At 40.0% G+C, this 26426-nt stretch overlaps 1 protein-coding gene across 1 annotated transcript in view; it reads right to left on the bottom strand.

Annotated features, from left to right (window-relative positions):
- The window catches only part of LEKR1 (leucine, glutamate and lysine rich 1), a 150064-nt gene that overhangs the window by 18452 nt on the left and 105186 nt on the right, over window positions 1–26426 (bottom strand). The window contains exons 10-12 of the mRNA XM_053918039.1: window positions 24473–24566; window positions 7751–7915; window positions 4842–5141 (exon numbers count right to left, since the gene is read on the bottom strand). Of these exons, the coding sequence (XP_053774014.1) occupies window positions 4842–5141; window positions 7751–7915; window positions 24473–24566 (559 nt within the window). The remainder of the gene's footprint in view (window positions 1–4841; window positions 5142–7750; window positions 7916–24472; window positions 24567–26426) is intronic.

Below are 26426 nucleotides of genomic sequence, written 5' to 3'. Positions count from 1 at the left end.
TTCGAATCTCCCAAATGTTACTGGAAGTTGTGTGTGTATTTGTAAGGGCTTATTGACTAGAACACTTCTCAGTGGGTAGACTAGGCAGGGTATAGCCATTTCATTGGGAGACCCCAATTCTTACCATCCAAAATTCTTTTTTTTTTAATTTCCTGGATATTTATATATATGGTAAGCCTGGTCGTCTATTCTGGGAAGTGACTGAATGAAGTGGACTGGAAGGTTTCAGCCTTACATATACATACTTTCATTCTAGCCTTATCCCATACTCTGCTGATGTGTATCCTTAATCCAAAGCCTCTCACACGTCATTTTTCTAGAGTATAAACCTTTGATATCCTGCCAGGATGGTGGGTGGGGCAGCTTGGGGTTTAAGGAGGGCATCTGAGCACCTATCTGATCCTTTTACAATCATTCAAACAGCCCTGTTTTCAAATCCGCTTTTCCCTCCCTCTGTCAGAGGTATCTGGTGTCTCTAATTCCTGAGCCTTTCCAGTGTCATGGCCCATAACTGGGTTTGCTCCTTTTAGGATTTCACCCTGCTGCCCTGCTCCCCAGAGGCCTTGGGTTTCACTGTCTGTAGTCTGCTAATTGCTTCTCACCCCCACGATGCTTTCCGTTTTCCAAAATTTAGTTGACATCTTTTTCATCTAGTGACAACTCCTCTCTTGTTTTCTTTTCCTTATGAATTTATTCACTTTTTATTAATTGACTGTCATTTTAGTGGTGTTTTGGGATGAAGGAGAGATAAATATATGTATTCAATTCTCCCTGTTTAACAAAAGTATTCCTTTCTATTTTTGAATAGCTTTCATTTTTATTAGGTGGCTTATAGGAACTGGTAGAATTTAAAACTTCTGCCCCTTTGTTTTCTTTATCTATAGCCTTAAGACAAAAATATTGAACTCTCTGTACTGGTTTTCCTTTGGTAGTTATACATGAACTGTGTGTGTGTTAATTTGCTACATTCTTTTTCTGGATGACAAGGCCCACAGCAGCAGGGCCATGCTGTCCTGACAGGACTCACATGGAGCTAATAGGAAGGAAAACTGGCCACAAAAAGCATGCAATATTTTAACCTGGTTTTAAAGGATAATGTCCTATTCTCTAACATACTATGTTTCTTTTCTGACTTCCCTCTTTTTTTCCCTAATGTTGCAATGTTTTATGTGTGTGTCTGCTCTGTCTGAGGAGTTTTCAGGGGGCCCCTTGTTCACATTTACATTTTCCATAGTTTTATTTTCCATTTTCTCTCTTATTGACCTGTGCCTTTTGTTGCTTCACCTCTGACCCTTGTTTCTGTGGCTGCTCTCCAATAATCCCCACTCCACACAGGAATGCCCATTTTGCCCTTTAGAGGCTAGGGCCTTCCTCCCATCCTTGAGAACTTTCCTCATACAATAAAAAACAAAGTCCACCCATTCTCTGCTCTCTTGAACGAGAGCTGGACTTTCCTCTCCTTAATTAGCTTTCTTATTAGACCATTAATTTATCTTCATTCTAATGGGAATTTGTTCTCTGCTTAACTGTGGCTTTTCTTCTCCAGAACCTGAGAAATGTCGAGTGTCTGGAATGCACAGCCAAAATAGTAATGCTTTTCACTTTAAATGCTGCGAACTCTATTCTTTCTGACCTGTAACTCCTATGCTTTTATGGGCTCATTTCCTACTTTTATAAGAAATTCTGGACTTTGGCATGCTTAAACAGAGAAGCAGCCTTAACTATTACTCCTACCATTTAGTTATAATTATTTAACTTCTAATGGAAAATCTAGCCAACCCTCCCCTCTCCTCACCCCAGCAAAAGGAAATCTGTCCCCTGGCATATCCTTGGGTAACTTTCCCTGTGAGATGGTCCCTTTCTAGTCCCCAGTAATGATCCATAATTATTTGTATGCCATCCTGGTGTCCTGTACCTTTCAAAAGCCTACTTTAAAAAAACAAAAATGTCATCTTTATGTGGCTTCCTTTTACAACTAAGGAACAGGAAGAGCTCCAAAAGCAGCTCCCTTTGTCTGAAAATGACATTCGCTCTTCACTTTCAGGCTGGTTTTGCTTGCCAAATTTACCTCCAGAGGCCCTGAGACTGGCAGGCCCCAAACGGCCCTGTATCCCTACCCTCTTGCTCTTCACACTCACGCGCAGTCCCTCACTTTGACTGTGGGGGACTCAGGCTCATTTATGATGAGCAGAATACAGCAGAAGCAATGGGATGTCACCTCCAAGATGAGATTACAGAAAGACTGTGGCTTCTCGTTTAGGCATTCTCTTTTCACTTTCATTCTTGCTTATTTGCCTGCTCTGAGGGAAGCCAGGGCCATGCGGCGGGCTGTTCTATGGAGAGGTCCACGCTGTACGGAACTGAGGAAGGCCGCTGACCTCCAGCAAGGTGCTGAGGCTCTGAGCCCAAGAGCCCATGAGGAAGTAAATCCTGCTAGCAACCACAAAGTGAGCCTGGAAGCCAATCCTCCCCCAGTGGAGCCTTTGGATCAGACCGCAGCCCCTGGCAACCTGACAACAACCTCATGAAAGGCCTTGAGCCAGAAGCGCCCACCTAAGCCACATTCAGATCCTTGACCCACAGAGATGATGAGGTAATAAATGTTTGTTGTCTGAAGCCACTGGATTTGAGGACAATTTATTGTGCAACAATGGAAAACTAATACAGGCCCTTAAGGCCAATTTTTCAGCTTCTGTCTATGCTTTATATATGACGGGTTTCTGTTTAAGTCATTCTTTCCTCTTGATGTCAATTTAATTACTCTCATAAAACTTTCTTTAAATTCTCCTTTGAGAGCAGAGAATGGCAGTTGTCAGTTATACTCATACTGCGTATCTAGTGCCCAGCACAGGGCCTGGCGCCTGCATAGATGCCCAACATACATTTTCGGAATTTGACCCTTCTGTCTTTTTCTACATGTCCTAGTTTATAAGTTACTCCTCATTTTCCATATCGTCATTTCTCTGGGGATTTAAAAGTTAGAAAACCTGCTGGTCTCATTGCCTTGACCTTTCCCACCTTTAGCCTCCTGTTCCCCCTCTAGAACATCAACATTGCTGTCTCACTTGAAGCGAAACTGCATCACCTCTGTCCTTCTCAGGATCTCTGGGCAGAGCAGAGCGCAGGTGTGCTGTCCCCTCCCACTCCTGCCCACACTGACGAGGCGGCCCCCTTTAGCAGGGACACTGTGCCACTGTGCTCCAGCAGGAGACACTCAGTCATCTGACCCCCTAACCATCTGGCGGAACACACAGTATGTTTATCGTTAATTTAAAGTAAAAAATAAATAAATAAATAAATGAGGCCTAGAGATGAGTGCTAAGACTGGGGGTCACTGTGAAATTCGGAGTCACTAGAACTCAGGTTTCCTGAAAGAGGAAACATCGCTGTCATGGAGATGCAACTTTGAATCTTGGCTCCACCGTGCTGTGGGGCCTTCTGGAAGTTATTCAGCCTTCTAGAGTCAGTTCCTCATCTGTGACATGGAAGTAATTTCTACTTTATAGGGTTGTTAAGGCACGCTCTTGATCCAGTACTGTCCATTCCCATTTTAACTTAATTTATAACTCCTTTGCAATAATAGGTTTACTTCATAATTACAATGCTGGCATATACTTTTTATTCTGCTTCATAATTTAAATATAGCAAGAACATGGTATATTTAATTATTAATAATCAATGTTATGACTAGCACTTTCTTTTTATTCCTTTATTAAGATGCCCATAAAACCAACAAAATATGACTTGTCATTAACATTCAGAATCTTCCTCCACTTGCCTTTATTTGCTATTCTCTCATGAATGGGATCAAACATTCTAATGTGACATAACTTGGATAATTACAGAACAGATTAATTGCTCTACTGTCTTAGTTCAAGTTGCTATAACAAAGTACTATAGACTGGGTGGCTCAAACAACAAACAAATTTATTTCTCCCAGTTCTAGAGGCTGGGAAATCCATGATCAAGTCACAAGCAGATTGGATATCTGGTGAGGGCCTGCTTCCTGGTTTAGGGACATCCTCCCGCTTTGTCCTGATGTGGCAGAAAGGATGAGGGAGCTTTCTGGGATCTCTTTTATAAGGGCGCTAAGCCCATTCTTGAGGGCTCTGCCTTCATGATTAAATATCTCCCAGAGTCCCCACCTGACTTAAATACCTCCCAAAGTCCCCACGACTAAGTATCACCACACTGGGGATTAGGTTTCAGGACTTTTTAGAGGACACAAACAGTGCAGCACCCACCATTTCTACTCTGCTTAGCAGTTCAGAAATAAGACTTTGTTAGAGAGAAATTTTAAATCAAAATATGCCTACTCCAGTTCAAACGAAAACATTGCTAAAATAATCACACATACACAAGAAAGAAGACCAACACATGTAAATTACCTTATAAATTTAGGTTGACAGAAAGATAAATCCCTAAAGAAAAATGATATTTAAGATATGTTGTCCAAATATTATTTGAACTAAAGCAGCAAGTCCTCTAAAAGTTTTTTGGCAAAGATTTAATGTCAAAAAAAAAGCAAGACATATAAAGGTTACTAGTCTCAGAGGTTTCAAAAGGTCATTTGCAACACAGTAGAACTGGGTGCTGAGAAACCCTTAGAGATTATGTAGCTCAGTGTATTCATTTCACAGAAAAGGAAGCCAGGTCCAGAAAGGTTAAGTGACCGCCCAGTTAGAGACAAAACCAGGATATGATCCCAGGTCCTTGACTAGCAGTCCAGAACTTTTTGCATGACACCAAGCTACCTTTTATGCTTCTGTTCGTTTGCTTTCTGAGAGAGCATCTGCACGGTGCCACCTCTAACTGCAGTGGTGCCATGGTCGGCATCCTACCTCTTCCTGGGACTGCTGGAACTGCTGCATCAGCTGTGTTTGCGCCAGCAGGACTCTTTCCAGCTCATCTGACTTCTGTTTCATTTCCTTCCTCAAGTCCTCTGAAACAAAATCACTGTTGTCAATTTCCTTCTTCAGGCGAGATTCAAATTCTGCAACCAAATGTTTAAGGTTTTCAATTTCCTTCTCCTTTGACTCAGACTCTTCAGTATATTGGACATGGGATTCGTGCAGCTTTTTTTCAAGAGTGGCTACTTCCAGCCTTAAATCTCTAGTAGTGCCTGCGATTAAGTCAGATATCTGTAAGATAAATCTTGTGTTAGTTTTTAGGCAATATCTCTAGGTACCCACAGAGTTCTCATGGTTTTAAAAGGCTTATTCTAAATAATCAGTGTACTCTGCTGATCAGATGAAAACAAATCCTATGACATATGTAGGCCTCCAATATTTTCTTTTTAAAAGTTAAGACTAAAACTTTTGTTTTTACCACCTTAAATGGAATTGCATTAATCACTTGAGCATCCTTGGAAATACATAAATCTCTGTAACTGGGTTAAGTTACCAAGCATAGCTCAAGTTGTGAGTAGGTGCTGGCCTGGACTCACTACAGGGTAGGTTTGCGAGTTAAAATGCCTGAGGCTTGGGATGCACGTAGAGGAACACAGCAATTATATTTTACTCATACCATGCCCATAAGTTTTCCTTTGATATTTTTTCTTTCTAGTATATGAAGACTGGAGGGACCTCAGGTACTATACCTTATAGAGCAGTTTGCCCAACAGAACTTTCTGTGATTATCGATAGAGGTATTCTGTGGGGTCCAATATGGCAGTCAATAGCCACATGTGCTGGTACATGTTTAACAACTGACTCACAGACACATGCAAGCCAGGTCTGTATCTAATCCCCACGGCATGAATGCTCTCACCGTGGCCGACTCCAAGCCTCCAAGGTGACACCAGCGACCGCTGAATTGGGAAGGGATGTGCACAATAGCCTCCTGCTTGCCAGTACTGGCTAAGGAGCATTTGAAACGTGGCTAATGTGACTGAGGAACTGAATGTTCAATTTGATTTCACTTTAAGTAATTGAAATTTAAGTAGCTCCATGTGGCTACCATATTAGTGCAGTTGGAGAGGATGATACCAGAATACTTGAAAATATACTGCTTTTCAAGGTGGTACCTCTAGATAAAGAGAAGAGAGAATAACTTGGGGAAACTTTTCCTCATAATAATAAAAGTCTTTAGAAGGGAAAAGACTACTTTTTTCTCTCTCTTTAAAAAACAAAACAAAACAAAGAACAGAAAACGAAGCAGGAAGAGCAAAGCTGCTTCTGATGAAACACATCCTTATTATTTATGCTACGGATATTGTCATGTAACAAATATTAGTATAACAAGAAACCAACCCATGGAGAATCTGGAAAACATTCGGAGACCAAAGTTCTACGGATTTTGTGAACTATTACTTAAGAATTAAATATCCAAAATTTGTTCCAAATGTTAAATTTACATTAAGAATAACTTTTACAAGAAATCTATCTACCACACTTAGTAATTTTATAAATTAAATAAAGATTCCATTTCTTCAATTAATCCAGGAAGGAAGAAGTTTGCAGCTAGGCCTGGACAGTAGTTCCCATCACCCTAGGGAGACGTGACACTGAGATAGAGCAGGTTACCCTTGGGAGAGGAGGCTCACATAGTCACAAGTATGTTTGGGTTTTTTAAAAAAGGAGTCAACATTTAAAAATCAAGAGTTTTACTTACAAAACCTAGACTTATGACTTCTCTTGAAAAACTGTAACCCCTGGCAAGTTGGGCCTTGCCTTTTGACATTTTCCTGCAGATGGGGCACTGAGACAACCAGGATCCTTGTCCTGAGGTGAGGGGAGGACAGGAAAACACGCCAAGAGGAGCGGGGAGTGGTGTGGGGGGCGGGGCTAAGAGAGAACCTGCCCAGGATGGGCGGGACATGGGGTGAACTGAGGTTCCCTCATTCCCCCATGTGTTCGGTTGTCTCAACAGGATTCATTTATATTATAAAACAGAAATTGAAAGATAAAATTATTAAGAATTTCAAAACAGCATTTGCAGTGTATTAAGCCCGAAATATGAGGCCCTTCTGAGTGCGGGGCCCTGTGATACTGCATTTGCCATACGCTCATGTAGCTGGTCCTGCCTCGTGTTCACAGCGAACTGTCGAAAATGCTGGACCATGTCCCCGGTACCCCAAAGCAGAGGCCAGTAAGTCTCATTTGATACTTAATTTACACAGACTGTTAATGATTTTATTCAAAATGTGGGTTTCCCCACTGCACCTTGGTTAACACACACATCACACACACACGCACATGAACACACACATACTACCACACCCAGGCCTTATAAAAACAGGGGAACCTTAACAAAATCTTGTGTTTTGGACACAATTTTTCAGAAATTATGGAGGTGGTTATAGTTAAAAAATATTTTTAACAACTGTAACTGAACAATAATAAAAATAAATAACTATAATAAAAAAGCAAAAATATTTAGAATTGAAGATATAATTAAAGAAGATAGTCTTTAGTTGTTGGAAAATTTTTAATTATATAAAACACCTCATTATCTTTTGATGTTGCATATTTTATGTGTTGGACTATCTAATCATGCTAATTATTAGTTATATAATTTATGTTTTAAAAATAAACTTATTTTTATTAAAAATTCTATATACAGCTGGATTGCATGCTTGTCTAACTGATATCAGTTATTCATTCTGGAGAATATGCAAACCATCCTTCCTACGTGGCTAAGCCCAAGGCACAGAGACCGGAGTTGTAAATACTGTCGTGTTCTTAGGAGGAACAACCACCATCTGTAGTTTTAAACCCATTACACAATATCCATAATCATAACGACAGACCTTCATTTGTAGCTCCTCTTGTTCTTTCTTATACTTTTGGATTATTTCTTGGTGTTTTTCCTTTTCAATATCAAGTTCCAGTTTAGCTTCTTCTTTAAAGAGAAGAGCTTGCTCCTCAAATTCAAGTAAATGTTGGGCTCTTTCCTTGGTGAGTTCAGCTTCAATCTAGAAAATAGCATGTAACACACATATAAAGGCACTGTACCTTAGAATAAGTAAATTAGTTTTCAGACTCTAATATTTCTTAAAATTCTAATTCTAATAGTAATTTTAAAAATTAATCTAATTTTTAAATTCTAATATATTTATTTTTAATTTGACTGAGAACTTAGACCAGAAAAATTGACCTTGGGTCAAATATTTCAAGATCTTCTAAGACCTGAAAAATGAGTAGAGAAGTTAGGATAATATATTATAACAATTCTGAGAAATACTAAAAGCTTTGCCTTCTGTAAACTCAGTTCTTGCCACCCACCCCCAGAAAAAAAGATTTTGAGGCCCTTAGACTAAGTTCTGCTGGAAGCTCAAAGGGGATACGAAGTACAGAAGTTGGATTTTTAATGGTCCTTTCTTGATGGAGACCATAGGAAGTGTTGGAGCCACAGATGATCATTTTAAGGTTATTGAGGCCAGAAAGTTGATAAGGAAAACATATGGATGCCTGTATCCATATTTTGACTCAGATAGAATCACAGTGCTGGAAGGGCCCTTCGAAATCCCTTAGTTCAATATCTCAAGCTTCCATGAATTGTAGAAAGAATAAACAAGGACTTGGGATTTAGATGAAGTGGAATTTAAATCCTGGTTCCGACACTTTCTAGTTGTGTGATGTTAAACTGTGATCATGACTTCATTGGTGGGTTATAACTAGCTCCCTTGGGGGTCCTTATGCGGGTTAAATGGGGTGAAACATCTGTGTAAAGCTGTAGCACGAGCAGGGATTCAGTAGTCACTGGAGACCACTCCTATGCGCCGACCCTCAGTCTTTACCACAGAATCTGCACCAAATGATTGTCTGCTCTGTGCGTCTACACCGCCAGAAACTGTAAGTCACTCCTTCCCCAGCAGGCATTTCCATTTTCAGGCAGCATTAAGCATTAGGCACTTTTTCCTTTAGCTGGGCCAACATCTCTCTCCCTGTGGTTTTAAACCAATGGTTTTGGCTCTTCCTACTGGAGCAAGAAAGTCCCAGAGTCCTTCAGACCTGGGAGTTCATCTAGTGAGATTAGAGAAGGGATTCCAGTGACAGACTGGCTCTAGATTTACACTGTGCCATGACTGTAAATTCTAAGAGAGAGGTAATGCCTGACAACTTGGGAGAAAAACTGTCAAACCTGACTTAGTAGTGATTCTGTGGTTGATGTCACTATAAGAAGGGGAAAAACATCAATCTGAATTTCTCAAGGGAACACTGAAACCAGGGAACCAGGAAACAGTTTGCTAAGAATGTTTGTGGGCAGCCCTGTACATTTAATAAAATGCAGACAGAAGACCAGCTCCAGTGTGGAGTCACTGGGGTTAATGGGTTTATCTGAGCATTTGCCCCAAGGCAAAACAATTATATTTATACTCAACACAAGAAGTTATTTTGCTTCCCTCAAAATACATTTCTGGATTGTTTTGGGGAAAGGATGCTGATGATCACTTACAAACATGATAGAATTGTTCAGATGTGTTGCTATTGGACCTCTCAAGACAAGAGAGCCTTAGAGACACTCAGAAAAAAGGACAGATATTCTTCTGAATTCCAGGAACTTACATCCACCTGCCTCCTGGTAGCAATGTAGGAACTTCACATGTGTCTCAAATAAAGTGCCTGAACCAGAAATCTTAGTACAACCCTGTTTCCATCTGTTCCTCCCCAGCCCTCCACCCTCAGGACACAGAACCACCATCCACCTAGTTATGCAAGTCAGTAATTGGGGTACCATCTTTTATTCCCCTCTCTTCCTTACCCTCCACACCTAATCTAGCATCAAATCCTATTCATTTTTCCTCCAAAAGATGCCTTAAATCCATCCATTTCTCTATATTTGCACTCCATTGCCCTAGTTCTGGCCACAATACCTGCTGACTGGACTCCTTACTTCTATTCTGCCTCTCTCCAATCCATGACACACACAGCAGAGTGTTCTTTACAAAATGTAAGTTGAATGCTGTCATTCCTTCTTAGGGGTTCCTCAATGCATCAGTGTGAAGTCAATAGTCCTCTACACGATCTTCTATCTACCACCGGCCCATATGAAACCTTTGTGTGAATCAACAAAGCACCCCTTCCTTAGATGAATTCAGCCCCGTGCCAGGAACAGTACTTGGGGAGCAGAGCACAGGCTGGATTCCATCCCCGTTTTCTCCCTTGGCCTGTGCTACGTGCAGGGCACAACCCAAACACCGTCCACAGCAGCTCTGGACTTCTCCAACCTGACTTTCACCTCGCGCCCTGTTTGATCACTGGGCTCCAGCCACACTGGGATAAGTAAGTCAACAACACAAGAAAGAAGGACGTCAAATGTCAAACATTTGGAAAGATTGCAAGAAATAATTTTAAGAATTATATGGTCCACAAGATACCTTAAAAAAACCAACCAAATAACATTTTTTTAGAAGCTCAAGAAAAATGTGTTTTGAGCTACTAAAATGTCAATTTTGAGCTACTAAAAATGTCAAACATTTTTTGTGTGGTTAATTGATAGAGCCAAATAGTTATCTTAGGACAAAAAGGCATCATCAAAATATGGACTAATTTCTCCAATTAAGAAGGCACACAAATTAGGTAGCCTAAGGAAAATTGTAAATTAAAGACAGAAGGATTTTAGAAGGACTTTTTTAAAAAGTTCTTTTAATTTATTATGGGGAAGAGGCCATTTTGAAGATCCATAGAGCACCTTGATAAAGATGAAACAAAGGGCAAACATTCAGGGAAGGAAAGGGAGTGGCTGACTGCTTGAATGGGAAGAATGTTCGGTCTACCTGAATCGGGAAGCAAGGAGAACTTCTTACCCTTGAACTATCTCTGGAATGAACTATTGTAGGTAAAGAGAAATAGGTGGAAGGCGGGCAAGAAAAAGCACTGTAAATAGAAGGGAGAAGAGTGATTCACTATTACTGGTTTGCATTTTAATTTGCACAACCTGAGAAAGAGAAGCAAACGATGAGCTTCAGGTGGCATTTCTAACACTTCAGGAAGCGGCAATGAGATGCCAAGAACCATCTCTATGTGCTGACACTGTAGCAGAGAGAGACGACCCTGATGCTTCCTCCATGATCTGAATAATTTGAACAAAATGATGAACCCACAAACACAATGGTTTGCTTAAGCCGGTACACTATTTATCATTGAGAAGATAGATTCATGCCAAATTGTCATGTTTATGTATTTTTCACATGTTGACAGGGGCTATTTGTTTAAAATATCTTAGATAGCAGGACTTGTGTTTATGCCAAATAAATGAGCTTAGTGATGATCATATAGAAAAATATGAACTGCTTTATCCAATAATTAATGGTAATTTTGATAACCATGATGAAATTCTGATTTTTAAATAAAGAATAACATAAGCACTCGAGTTACACAAAGTAAAATTACTTATCTGTGTATATATTCCAGGTTTAACTTTTTTTAGCTTTTTATTTATCCATATTCTCCTCTAGCTGAAACTCTCTCTCCTTGGTGAATGCTTCCTGATGCTTCCAGAGCATTCTGAGGATGTTGATTTTTTAAGTCCGTTTTCATTTGAGGTTGAACTGCATAATTAGTGTTTTATAACATGTGTCTAATTCTGATATACAAAATAATGTCTTTTCACTAATTATTTTCCAAGTGAGATCTTTCTGGTTGATTTGAATATCATTTTCTAACTTTCCATGGAGTCAAATACCATATTATAATATAATCACTTATCACTTGATGAACCCTTTAAAACCAAGTGTATTTCAGATGTCAAAGTAGAAATAAAAGCATTTGCTTGATGTACATATACCATTTTAAAAATAAATTATACTATTTTTCAAATAAAAACAAATACTGGTTGAAAACTAATATTTAGGATCATTTCTGAATTAATTATTGAATAAATATATTATAAAAGTAGGTAATTATTCTAATACATAGAATTTCTAGGTGAGGAACCAAGATGGCGGCATAGGTAGACACACTGCGCCTCCTCGCACAACCAGAACTGACAGAGAATCGAACAGCAAGGGAGACTGACACCAAGGAAATAGAAAATAAACATTCATCCAGACTGGTAGGAGGGGCGGAGACGGGCACCGGGGTGGAGAGGACTTGCGTGGCTGTGGCAGGACTGAGACTGGAGGAGTGTGGGACAAATGGCACAGGCAGTCCGAGCACTAGCAGACCCTGAGGCCCCACATTTGCACAGATAAACCCAGAGGGCCGGACTCAGAGTGGCGGAGAGTGGGGCAGGCAGAGTGGCGGGTAGCACCCTGCGACCCCACATTTGCCCACAGATAAACCTGACGAACGGCGGGCAGCGAAGCAGACCGCACAACCCAGGGCTCCAGCTCGGGGAAATGAAGTCTCGAACCTCTGATTGAAAGCGCCCCTGGGGGTTGGGGCGGCAGCAGGAGAGACTCCCAGCCTCACAGGAGAGGTTGTTGGAGAGACCCACAGGGGCCTAGAGTGTGCACAGGCCCACTTACTCGGGAACCAGCACCAGAGGGGCCCAGTTTGATTGTGGGTATCGGAGTGAAAGATTGAAGTCCGGAGGAGAGTGAGGCGGGAGCCATTGCTCCCACTCGGCCCCTCCCCCACGTACAGCGTCACAGCGCAGCGACCAGCGTTACCCCGTCCTGGGGAACACCTAAGGCTCTGCCCCTTAAAGTAACAGACGTGCCAAGACAAACAAACAAACAAACAAACAAAAATGGCCCAAATGACAGAACACTTCAAAGCTCCAGAAAAAATACAACTAAGCGACGAAGAGATAGCCAACCTACCGGATGCACAGTACAAAGCACTGGTTATCAATATGCTCACAGACTTGGTTGAATCTGTTCGAAAAACAGATGAGAAAATGAAGCCTATGCTAAGAGAAACAAAGGAAAATGTACAGGGAACCAATAGTGATGAGAAGGAAACTGGGACTCAAATCAATGGTATGGACCAGAAGGAAGAAAGAAACATCCAACCAGAAAAGAATGAAGAAACAAGAACTTGGCAAAATGAGGAGAGGCTTAGGAACCTCTAGGACACCTTGAAACGTTCCAACATCCGAATTATAGGGGTGCCAGAAGGAGAAGAGGAAGAACAAAAAATTGAAAACTTATTTGAACAAATAATGGAGAACTTCCCCGATCTGGCAAAGGAAATAGACTTCCGGGAAGTCCAGGAAGCTCAGAGAGTCCCAAAGAAGCTGGACCCAAGGAGGAACACAACAAGGCACATCATAATTACATTACCCAAGATTAAACGCAAGGACCTACATCCAAGATTACTGTATCCAGCAAAGCTATCATTTAGAATGGAAGGGAAGATAAAGTGCTTCTTAGATAAGGTCAAGTTAAAGAAGCTCATCATCACCAAGCCCTTATTATATGAAATGTTAAAGGGAGTTACCTAAGAAAAAGAAGATCAAAAATAGGAACAGTAAAAATGATAGCAAACTCACAGTTATTAACGACCACACATAAAACAAAAACGAGAGCAAACTAGGCAAACAACTAGAACATGAGGGTTGTCAATAAGGGAGTGGGAGGGGGAGAGGGGGGTAAAGGTACAGAGAATAAGTAGCATAGATGATAGGTGGAAAATAGACAGGGGGAGGGTAAAAATAGTGTAGGAAATGTAGAAGCCAAAGAACTTATAAGTATGACCCATGGACATGAACTATGGGGGGGGAATGTAGGAGGGAGGGGGGGTGGGCAGGATGGAGTGGAGTGGCGGGGGAAATGGGACAACTGTAATAGCATAATCAATAAATATATTAAAAAAAAGAATTTCTAGTAAAAAGAGCTAAGGAATCAAGAATATATATTGAAGTCCTCCCACAAGCTGTGTAAACTTAGGACCAAAAGAGAGAATGTTCACTGTGTACCTCTGAGTATACAAGGTATGAAGTATCGTGTAGGACGTATTTCATACATTAACTCATTAAATTCTTACAACCCTGGGAAGAACATATAATTATTATTCCCACTGACTAGAAAAAAATAGTCTGAGAGAGCTTAAGTACTTTCACCAAGATCATAGAGCTAATATGAGGTAGAGAGGGTATACACACTCAGTGTTTCCGGCAGATCCGTAACTCGGGGTGTTTAGTTTTCCCATGTAGCCTGTCTCCTCACACATGTACATGGAATAGTGATTAAGGGCATGGACTAGGTATTTACTTAGTTTCAAAATATTTGGAGCTTCTGGTTATGATTGTGGAGTAGGTAACTGTAGTACTTACATCCTCCCACAACCACATCAAAATACCAACCAAACCACAGAACCACCATCATTCAGAACTGCCTGAAATCCAGCTGAACAGAGGTCCTTCAACTATGGATTTAAAGAAAAAGCCACATTGAGACTGGTAGGAGGAGTATGGATGTGGAATGGGCTGCTTCTACACTCGTGTGGCGAATAAAAATTGGGAGGGATATCTCAGCTGCAGAAGTCCCCTCTGAGGAGCAAGGGGTCCCAGCTCCCCACCAGGCTCCCCATCTCAGGGTTCCAGTGCCAGGAAGAGAAGTCCCCATAACTTCTGGCTCCGAAAACTAGCAGGGATTGTGGCTGAATGAGACAGAGGGTGGTTGGAGTCATAGGCATTCCTCTTAAAGGGCCCACTCTCAGACTTACTTGGACTCACTTGCTCTGAGCTCCAAGCCCTGGGACATTAGCTCAAAAGGCACCAGGGACATATGGGGAGAGACTGAATTGTCTGGCATCAGGCTGAGAGCTGGAGGGTGGCTTTCTCCCAGACAGAAGTGCTGGCAGAGGCTATTGTTTCTTTTCTGAGCCCTCCCCCCACAAAGCTGGCAGGCAGGTGCCATATCTGAGTCTCCATCAGCCTAACACAGTTTGCCCCACTCTGATGATTTCTTGAGACCTTGCCCCACCAACTCATGAGCTTAAACAAGCTGTGTTCTGTGGCTTTTTCATACAAATGGCCTCTCTTGTCTCATGCTTCACATTTTTCTAAAGTCTCTCAAACATGAACCCTCTGTCCTTGGTGTGCCCCATACCTCTTGCTAAGTGGCCCTAGGCTTGGCACTAGTGACAGCCAGACTTGCTCACAACTTGGCCTCTCTTGGGCACCCCCAAGTCCAACAAAAGTAGCAGCCATCTTCAGATTGCTTTGTAGGTCATGCTGGGTGGACTTAGGCAGAACACAGGTGACAGCTGACCTTGGCCTAACCTCCTGGGAGGCCCCAAAGCCAGTACACCCAGTGGACAGCTTCAGAACATGTCAAAGCACCATTCAACAACCTCCACAAGTGACACACTCAAGAGGCATACTCGGCAGGCACCAGAGACCTGCTTAAGTAAGTCATACTCTGTGGGGTGGCCCCTGCCAGCTGATCCTCCACAGCGGTTGCAGCCAGTCCTTGTAGCAAATTGGCCTGGGTATCAATCCCTCCCATTGACGTGCCAACAGCAATCAAGGCTCAACTGCAACTGGAGAGTGTACACCATCTATAAGTGGGTGTGGGAAGCACACCAGGAGTGCCCAGCTTGGGTGATCAGGGAGGGAGTTTGTGCCACAGGACCCTACAGAACACCTACCACATAAGGCCATTTCTACCAAGCCCAAGAGACATAGTAACTCTACCTAGCACAGAGAAACAAACACAAGGAGGCTGAAAAATGAGGAGGCTGCAAAGAGGCTGCAAAGAAACATGTGCCAAATGAAAGAACAGAGCAAAACTCCAGAAAAAAACTAAACAAGATCAAGGTAGAGGTGTAGGTAAACATATCTTGCCTCCTCACATAACCACATCAAAATTACAATTAAACTATAAGACAACTATCACTCAGAACTGTCAGAAATCAAGTTGAATGGAAGTCTGGCAAAAATGGAATTAAAGAAACCACATTTATCCAGACTGGTAGGAGGCGAAGACAGACATGTAGAATGGGCTGGTCCCATATCCACCTGTGGTGGATAAAAATATGGGAGGGATATCTTGGGAGCAAAGAGCCTCAGTCCCACACCCGGCCCCCCATCCCAGTGTTCCAGTGCCAGGAAGGTAAGTCCCCACAACATCTGGCTGTCAAAACCAGTGGGAAATGAGTTGGTGGAAGAAATTTCTGGAGTCCCAAGCAGTTCTTCTAAAAGAACCACACATGGACTCAGTGCCAGTCCCTCTGAGCTCCAGCATTGGGGTAGCAGCTTGAAAGGCATTAGTGGCATACAGGGAGGAAATGAAGTGTTGGCATCAAGGCAAGAGCTGGGAGACAGCTTTTTCACAGACAGAAAGGTGGGCAGAGGCCATTGTTCCTTTTCTGAACCCCCTCCCCCGACAAAGCCACAGAGCTGGCAGGCTGGTGCCATATCTAAAAGTCCATCAGTCTGGATAACACTGTTTGTCCCACCCTTGAGATCCCCTGAGGCTCCATCCCACTCAACTTACAGGTCTACCCAAGCTGTTAACACTGGCTTTTCAATATGAATGGCTGGTCTTGGCTCATGCTTCACAACTTCCTAAATCCACTCAAACAAGCAACAGCCAGCCTAGTGAGCCCCCATCCCCTGTACCTCTTGATAAGTGGCTCGAGGCCTGGCATTAAAAGCAGCCAGCCTAGGTTGACAGCTTGGCTTCTCCTAGAAATCTCCAAGCCTAGCACAAGTAGCAGCCATCTGTGGATTTCTTTAGAGCTCATGCAGGGTGGCCCCAGGCAAACGCAGGTCGGGGCTGACCAAGGCCTTCACCACCTGGGAAACTCCAGAGCCTACACACCCAGTGGGCAACTACAGACCACGTCGGAGCACCACCATTGTACCCCTACACAGCTGATCCTTCATGGAGAGTGGAGGATGGTGGTCAGTGGTCACAGCCACTCCTTGCAGCTTACTGGCCTGGGTAAATCCCCCCCATTGATCTGCCAACAGCAACCAAAACTCAACTATAAGAGGACAGTGTACTCAGCCCGCATGGAGGGCATGCCTCGAGTATCCAGCTTGGGTGATAGGGGAGGTTGAGCCACTGAAGCCTACAGGACGCCTATTACATTAAGCCACACTACCAAGACAGGGAGTCATAGCAACTCTACGTAGTACATAGAAACTAACACAGGGAGGCTGCCAAAAAAAGCAGACAAAGATACAAGGCCCAAAGGAAAGAACAGATCAAAACTCCAGAAAAATAACTAAACAAAATGGAGATAAGCGATCTAACAGAAGCAGAATTCAAAACAGTGGTTGTGAGGATGCTCAGGGAGCTTAGTGAGGATCTCAACAGCATAAAAAGATCTAGTCAGAAACAAAGGATACACTAATTGAAATAAAGAGCAATTTACAGGGAAACAACAGTAGAGTGGATGAAGCTGCAAATCAAATCAATGATTTGGAACATAAGGAAGCAAAAAAAAAAAAAAACCCAATCAGAACAAAAAGAGGAAAAAAGAATCCAAAAAAAGCAGAACAGTATAAGCAGCCTCTGGAACAACTTCAAGAAGTCCAACATTTACATCACAGGGGTGCCAGAAGGAGAAGAGAAAGAGCAAGAAATTGGAAATCTGTTTGAAAAAATAATGAAGGAAAACTTTCCTAATGTGATGAAGGAAATAGGCATGCAAGTGCAGGAAGCACAGAGAGTCCCAGGTAAGATGGATGCAAAGAAGCCCACTCCAAGAAGCCCACAGTTACCTACAGAGGGGTTCCCATAAGACTGTCAGCTGATTTCTCAAAAGAGACATTACAGGCAAGAAGGGACTGGCAAGAAGTATTCCAAGTCATGAAAGGCAAGGGCCTCCATCCAAGATTACTGTATCCAGCAAAGCTATCATTTAGAATGGAAGGGAAGATCAAGTGCTTCTCAGATAAGGTCAAGTTAAAGAAGCTCATCATCACCAAGCCATTATTATATGAAATGTTAAAGGGACTTATCTAAGAAAAAGAAGATAAAAAATATGAACAGTGAAAATGACAGCAAACTCACAGTGATTAACAACCGCACCTAAAACCAAAACAAAAGAAAACTAAGGAAACAACCAGAACAGAAACAGAACCACAGAAATGGAGATCACATGGAGGGTTATCAATAGGGGATTGGGAGGGGGAGAGAGGGGGGAAAGGTACAGAGAATAAATAGCATAAATGATAGGTGGAAAATAGGGGGAGGGTAAGAATAGTGTAGGAAATGTAGAAGCCAAAGAACTTATAAGTATGACCCGTGGACATGAACTATAGGGGGGCAATGTGGGAGGGAGGGGGTGGGTAGGATGGAGTTGAGTGAAGGGGCAGAAATGGGATAACTCTAATAGCATAATCAATAAATATATCAAAAAAAAGGAAGTACAAATAGGTAGCTTAGCCATGGAGGCATGAAGTATAGTCCTGGAAATAGAGTTGCCAAAGAACTTATATTCATGACCCAGGGACATGAACAATAGTGTGAGGATTGCCTGAGGGAGTGGGGCGAGGTGGGTGGAGGAGGGCAAAGGGGGAAAATTGGGACAACTGTAATAGCATAATCAATAAAATATAATTAAAAAATAAAAAAACTAAACAAAACTAAAGTAATCCATACATATTTACACTTACAGTATTTATTGAAAAAATCTGCGTATAAGTGGATCTATGTAATTCAAATTCGTGTTGTTCAAGGGTCAGCTGTGTTCTTATTTCTTTGCTGTGGAATCTACTTTCTCTTGTAGTAATAGAGTAACTCTGGCTTTCCGTTTATTTGTGTTAGCATATCTTTTTCCATCCTTTACTTTTAACTTATTTCTTTAAACATTTCTTTATATTAAAGTGCATTTCTCATAGGCCACATAGAGTCTTACAATTTTATCCAACATTACACTCTCTGTCTTTTAATGGGGATGTTTAGACCAGGCTTGTCAAAATAAGGTCCACGCGCTAAATTCAGCCATGCCCATTCATATGTCTATGGCTCCTTTTAAGCTACAATGGCAGAGTTGAGTGGTTGTAACAGAGACCAGATGCCCCTCAAACCAAAAATATTTACTAACTGAGCATTTATAGAAAAATTCTGCTGGCCCCTGGTTTAGAACACTTACATTTAATTTGATTGTTGATATGATTAGCTTTTAAGGTCAGCTTACTACATGTTTTCTATTTGGCCCATCTCATCATTTTCCCTTTTTTCTTTTTCTGTCTTCTTTTGGATTGAGTATTTTCTAATTCAATTTCATTTCCCTTGCTGGTTTAGTAGCTGTAATTTTCCTTTAATGTTCAGATTTGCTTTGGTGTTTACAGACCGTATCTGTAAGTTGATGCAGTCTGTCTTCTAGTAACGCACTACTGCATGTACAGTGTAGGGTCTTACAGCAGTTTGCTCTCAGTTCTCCCTTCCCAGTGCTGTTGCTGTCGTGTATTTTGTTTCTACGTTGTAAATCTCATAATATTTTTGTTTCAATAGTTAATTATATTTTAAGATATATAAATGCTAAGCAGCATGTATTTATCCACATTGTTACCATTTCGGGTGTTCTGTATTCCTTTGCATGGATCCATATTTTCATCTGGTATAATTTTCCTCCTGACTAAAGAACTTCTTTTAATATTTCTTATCATTGTGTATGTGCTGGAGATATATATATATATATTTCAGCTTTTTCAATTTCTGAACAAGTTCTCACTTCACCTCACATTTGGAGGATATTTTCACTTTGTACACAATTCTAGATCAGCAGCTCACCCCCACCCCCAACATTCTCTCAGTACTTTCAGTCCCACTGTGTCTCTGGTGCATTGTTTCTGATGAAAATCTGCTGGACCATTTATCTTTATATGTGCCTTTTCCTCTATATACATATATTCCTCTTTTATTTTCTGCTTGCTTTAAAGATTTAATTTTTATCACTGTTTTGAATAATTGGATTATAATGTTTCTTAGTGGGTTTAAGGTTTGTTGAGATTCTTATATCTGTGGGTTTATAGTTTTCATTAAAATTTTTTTCATTTATTATTTCTTCCAAAATTTTTCTGTCCCCTCTTCTCTCTCCCATCTTTTCATGATTACATATGTTAGTCTATTTGAATTTGTCTCACAGCTCAGTGATGCTCTTTGTTTGGTTTGAGGTTTTTTTCTATTTTATGTCATTTGAATAGTTTCTATTGCTGTATCTTCAAGTTCACTATCTTTCCTTTTGAAATGTCTAATCTGTCATTAATTTCACCCAGTGTACTTTTTCTCTCAGACATTGTAGTTTTCATCTCTAGAAGTTCAGATTAGATCTTTCTTTACCTTTCTTTGTATCTTCTACATCTCCACTTTACATTGTCATTTTTTCCTCTAGTTTTTAGACATATGGAATACAATTATCATAATTGTTTTAATGTTTTTGTCTGCTAATTCTAACATCTGTGCCATTCTGAGTCAACTTTTATCCTTGATTTTTCTTCTCATTATGAGTCCTATTTTCCTGTTTCTTGCCATGCATGGCAATTTTTTATTGGATGCCAGATATTGTGATTTTTACCTTGTTAAATGTCAAGTAATTCTGTATTATTATGAATATTTTTGAACTCTGTTTTGGGATGCAGTGAGTTTTCTTGGAATCAGCTGGATACTTTTAGGTCTTCCTTTAAAAATCTGTTAAGCAGGACCAGCTCAGCATTTAATCTAGAGCCAATTATCCCCCCCCCCCCACTGATGCAAGTGCATTCTGAGAACTCTACTCAGTTCCCTGTGAATTATAGGTTTTCACACTGGCTGGTGGAACAGGTACCATTATTGACATTGTAGAGCATTTGCTACTCTTATTTCTAATCCTTTCAGATGTGTCTTTCCCTGGCTTTGGGTAGTTTCCTCACAGATTTGCACTGATCATACCTGTATTTATTGGGACCCTTTGTAGATCTTTAGTGTTCTTTCTCTGTACAGGTCTCTTACGAGAACACTACCCTATAAATTCTAGCCACCTTGATCTTTCTGGACTCGCAGCAAGCTCTCCTCAACTCAGATAATCTGCCAAACTCCTGGACACTCACTCCCTGCACCACGGCCTCACATTTCTCTTAGGGCACTAAGTTGGGGTTATCACAAAGCTCATCTTATTTGTCTCCTATATCTAAGACTCACTGACCTCCATTGTCTGATGTACAATGCCTTAAAACTATTGTTTTCTTTTTTTTCTATTTAGTTGTTTTAGGGGTGTAAATCTCTTCTGTTACTCCATCTAAGCCAAATGCAGAGATTTTGGACTTTGCATTTAGCTATCTCTCTTCTCTCTTTCTCTCAGGTTTGTATCAGTTCTCACTTCCTGGCTATATAACTTTGGCAATTATCTAACTGCTCTGAGCCTTACCTTTTCCATGTGCAAATGGGAATAATAATGTTACAGTGATTAAAATTATAGTTATGGAAAGCATTCAAAACAAGACCTGGTTATAGTAAATATTCTAATAATGGAGACTGTATTTTTATTATCTAGATTAAAGGTTTAAATCTGATGATCTTTGCAAGTTATTTCAGACCTAAAATTTTATAATTAATTCAGTTTTGAAAATTACATAACATAATTTTAAAAATTAAAGCATGCCCTCAGTATTTTTTAGCCATACATTTATGCATAAATAAAAAATTAATATTTTATATATGACAACTTCATCCCTGTCGAATATTATTTTATTATTTTTTAAATTTTATTCATTCTTTTAAATTTTATTAATAGCACATTTAAATGCATTAGAACTTAATAGACCATTTTAAAGAAATATTTGAGTGGGTTTTGGGTTTTTTTTTGCCTTTCTTCCATGCTGGAATTGACTATTTCTTAAAGTAAAAATTTTCCCCTGCATTTTCACTGTCAATCCAATTGCTCAGTCAGGAAGTAAGGTTTTGTTTGTTTTAGCTATTGATTTTTAAAAGATCTATGTACTATTTAAAATGAGGTCCATAACGCAATTATAAAATGTTCCTAATTGTGATATCTTAGTGATAACCTAAGAAAATATGTGGTTGAATTTTTTTATGACCCGACGAAGTGATAGTCAATAAGTGACTCACTTATTGTAAGACTTCTGGCTATAGGAGATTTTTTAATTACAGAATTTTTACTGCATAGTAACACCATTGTGCATTTGGAACCAATTTTAAATGTTCAGTATGCACATTAATTTCCTTTCTTCACATCAAAGCAACACTTCAAATAAACAAAAATTCATGACAATTAGTAAACATGCAGTTATTTAAAAATGTGCCATCCTTGTTGCATAGCAACTATTTATTATGTGCTTTTCACATACTCTAAAATAATTAAGCACAGGCACACATTGCTATCTACATTCTTGAATGTTAAAAGCATTTAAGTTACAAAGTTTATTCTAATATGTGTACTATATATTTTTAAAGGGAACATTTCATTCCTACACAAAGGCACGGTGACCCAAGAAAGAGATGACAATGTCATATTAGCTATTCTTCTTTCTCATGAGAGGACTTTTATGGAACTTTTTATTCATAGTTTCAATAGCTAACATAGCCAAGACATAATTATCATACCTTAGCTTTACTGGTCTGGATCTTGATTTACTGCTAAGCTAAATGATAAGATTTATTAACAAGAAGTCATGCCTTCTCAACAAAATAAAATACCCATTTATATTCTAGAAAATTGTACCTACCAAAATACACCTGTGATATAGTTCTATTAGAAAGATAACATGGTCTTAGTAAGAACTTAAAGAATCCTATGTAGGTTTATTTTCATCATCAAGTTAATTGATCATAAAGCACCAACATAATGCTCTTGTATGATCAGATGCCACACTAACGAGGTCTGCTCGCTGTGGTAGCACATCAGGGGCAGGGCGAAATGAGCAGTACTAGAGTGGGTGATGAAAGCAGAGAGTTCTCCAGTAGGTTGTACCTGAAGTCCTTCGTGGGGTGTGGCTGAGAGATGAGAAACTTCTACACAAGCAAAGGCAGGAAAGTTCAGTCTGTCACTCTAGGGGGAGCTAAGAATTTTGAGGGAAGGGAAGGATCTATAAATCTCTATCCATATTACTTTTATCAGTGAAATTTCTGAGCCAAAGATGGGACATTTATAATATCTCTTCATGTAAATTGCCAAACTGCTCTCCAGAAGGTTGCTGTAATTTCCTGTCCCTTAAAGGGCGAGTGTGAAAGACTATCTCACTAGGCTTTCAGTACAGTGCAAAAACCACTCTACCAACTGGAGACGTGAAAAATAATCTCTTGTTGTTTTAATTTGCATTTTTTGGATTGTTAGTTGATCATCTTTTTGTGTTTTTAAATATGGATTGGTAAAGATGGGGGAAGTAAGACAGATTAGCCAATTGCATACACTGAGGCTAACAAAAATTCAAAAGAATTAAAGAAGTGTGATCTTTGGAGAAGGACAGGAAATAAGACAAAATAAGAATGAGACACTTAGAGCAACTTCGGTTCAGATTCTCCAATTTAACTGTTGCCCATATGAAACTGTTGTTAGAGTGATCATTTCTGTCACAGACTAGAAGTGCTATCTCTGAGGGACAAGGGAAAAAGCGTTGATTTACACTGGACCAGTACAGGCTGAGTATGGCCACCTGTGAAGACTAGAAATGAAAGTGACAAATTTACAATTGACCTGAGCCAGCAACAATACCTAAAAGGTTTCAATCTGGTAGATGGCCGAGTGGGAGATTCCAGATGTCAGTTTGAAAGTGCTGGTTGCTTGAGGTTACAGGTTGCAGTCACCAAAGAGAAGAAGCCGATAATAACCAAACAGTGGGTCAGGACTTCAGTCAAGCAGTCTGAACTTCAGTAGCCAGCTCTAGTTTTAGGCAAATTGAAGTCATACTCAAAAGCAAGGCAGAGGTGAGTGCTAGGGATAGGCGCCAGTTGGGTAAGAGAGAGAGTTTAGAAGGCTTCAGTGCGTTGCACGGGATCGGGCCCAGGACCAATCATGGAGCATCTGAAGTTTACGGCAGAGAGATGATGGCGGAGAAGGTAGGGGCTAACATTTTTTAAAACGTTACACACTTGTGTTCTTTAAAATGAACAAAGTAATACATATTCATTGTTGAAACTCTTAAAAACAGAGAAGTTCAAAGACAAAAATCAATGCAATTTTTAATACTCTAAGAACAAACACTTTCTTTGTAAATAGTGAGCTAAGTACTTATTCAGTTTATAAGAAAATAAACCGAAGTACTTATTAAGTTCATAAGAAAATAATTTTGTCATCTGCCATTCTCTTGTACCACCTTCTTAAAAGCAGAGAAATTGTTAGAATGAAGTAATATTACCCTGCTTGTAAAGATGTAGTCAAATGCAAATTCTGCCACTTTATGGGAGAGAAAAGTAAGTATTTAAAAATAGAACTTATGGTTTTACATGAGAACTATGGGCTATCTTAATCTTACAAGATTTCAAGTGCTGTTCTTACCTTTTTATTCCCATTATGTTATCTAATAAATTAGAAAAGACATATAACTTTTTTTGGCCTAGGAAATTCCAGAAGGAACCAAATGTGTGCATAGAAGCAAAGAAATCTATTTGTAATAGTCTTCTGGCAAACAGGCAGAACTTTTAAAAAGCAAATAAGACACATGCTGATGAAAGCTACATTATCATTACCTTCTCCCTCCAGTTATCATCATCCAGCAGCTTCTGTCTAAGTGTTTCCTGCAGCTGCTCAATGCTTTTCTGATGTGAAATCAGCATCAATTCCCTGAAAACCATAAACCCGACAAATGAGTCAAGACTCACCCCTAACACTCTTACTAAGTTGCACATCTTGGCTCAGAGAATATAATTTCACAACTTAGTCTGTTTATTCCCTTAAGCAATATATATACTGCTACTAGATATGACTTTAACTGTTAACAGTAATTTACAAACACTTCATATAAGGTAAGTATTTTCCCAGGCTTCATTTCTGTGTAATAAATAGTGTTATTTTTGCATGAAATAGTAATAACATATATGGAATCACAAATATAATAAAATGTTATACATTGCTGTTTTAAAGTTTATGACTAAATTGTAACACTAGACAATATTTTGGGGTTTTTTAAAGGAAAATATGTTGGGATATGCCATGAAATCAACATGTTTGTGGTTTCTGCTAGATTTACTTTTCTTTTACTTTTTTCAAATACAGGAACAAACCAAAGTAGAGGGTAATGTCTTAGATGTGGTATAGTATAATACAAAAAAAATCAGAACATTGAAAACACAAAGAACACTTTAATATTTTAATCTACATAACTGGATCTTAAAGCTTAGTTTGTGATCCTCCTAGTGTAGGTCGCGTGGGCCGTTCACGAGAACCTTTCATGGGGCACTGAGATTAAACCTTTGACTTATCACAAGCGGTGGCAAAAGCAGGCTTGTTGGTCAGGGCCCCTTCCCTTTTCTGTATTCTCCACGACTCTTGTCTATGTAGGTGATTTTTCTCCACGGCTCATTCCTCTTCTACGCCCTTTGTTTTCCATCACCAACCTCTTCCTTTGCTCTGATCCCTTTTCTCAAACTCATGACTCTCATTTATAATCACTGCTGGAAATCTCTAATGATCCATCAACACCAAAGATTTCATGCTCAAAAAAAAATTCATCATCATTTCCTGCGATCTTGCCTTTCCTTTTGACTTCTGAAAACCTTTAACAGTCAAAATCTTCGCTGGAAATCTGAGTCATCTCCAACTCTTCCTCCTAGTTCTACTATATCAAAACTTCTGGAATACAGCTACAGCAGAATGGATAAATAAATAATGGTATACTTTAGAATAAAATATAGATGAAGAAATGAATGATTCTCAGCCACATGCATTATTATGGACAAATCTCAGAAACATATCTTGAGCACAAGGAAAAAAATCATTGAGTAATATACATGATTTTATTTCTATAAAGATAAAATATATAGAAATCTAACATTTTTTAGGAATACAAACATTTGGTAAAATCATCGAGTGAAGCAAAGAAATCACAGGTATAAGTTACTGTGGTTTTTGTAGATGTTTTTTATTCCTAGTTTGCTGAGAACCACAAAATTCCCGTTGGTAGTTTCCTCTGGGAAAGAATGCAATGTGGTGGAACTGGGGAGAAGCACAAGGGGTTCAAAGCGAAAGGTAAGGTTCTTTTTCCTAAACCGAGTGATTGATACATAGATGTTCATTGTATTGTATTTTTTTATCCTTTACGCCTATGTAAACCTTCTATGTATATACTCAGTATTTACAAAAACAACTAAGGGTAAAGCCTGAGTACAGAGTAGAATGGGTATGTGGAGGAAAGAGAACAACAGGGAGACACCGAGGGGAGGGAATGAGCAGATGAGAGTACGGTGGGTTCACACTATAAACAAGGCAGAATCATCAGGCCTGGGAGGGACAGAGGTGAATCAGGAAGGCCGGGTCCCTGCCCAAATGGTGCTCAAATCCAGCAATGTAAAGAGAAGCTTTATCTTTTAAAGTGTGAGGCAGACCTAGCAGGTCCTGATGCTTGCTCAGCAGTCTGTAGGCCGGAGAAAAGGAAGTGAAGCAGAGGGAACAAAGAATGAGGAAAGCAAATGTAGGGTTACATAA

The sequence above is a fragment of the Desmodus rotundus genome, chromosome 2 (genome assembly GCF_022682495.2).
Source record: "Desmodus rotundus isolate HL8 chromosome 2, HLdesRot8A.1, whole genome shotgun sequence".
In the NCBI taxonomy this organism is placed as follows: Eukaryota; Metazoa; Chordata; class Mammalia; order Chiroptera; family Phyllostomidae; genus Desmodus; species Desmodus rotundus.
The sequence above is the reverse complement of the archived record's forward strand: the minus strand, read 5'-3'. Positions and strand labels throughout refer to the sequence as shown.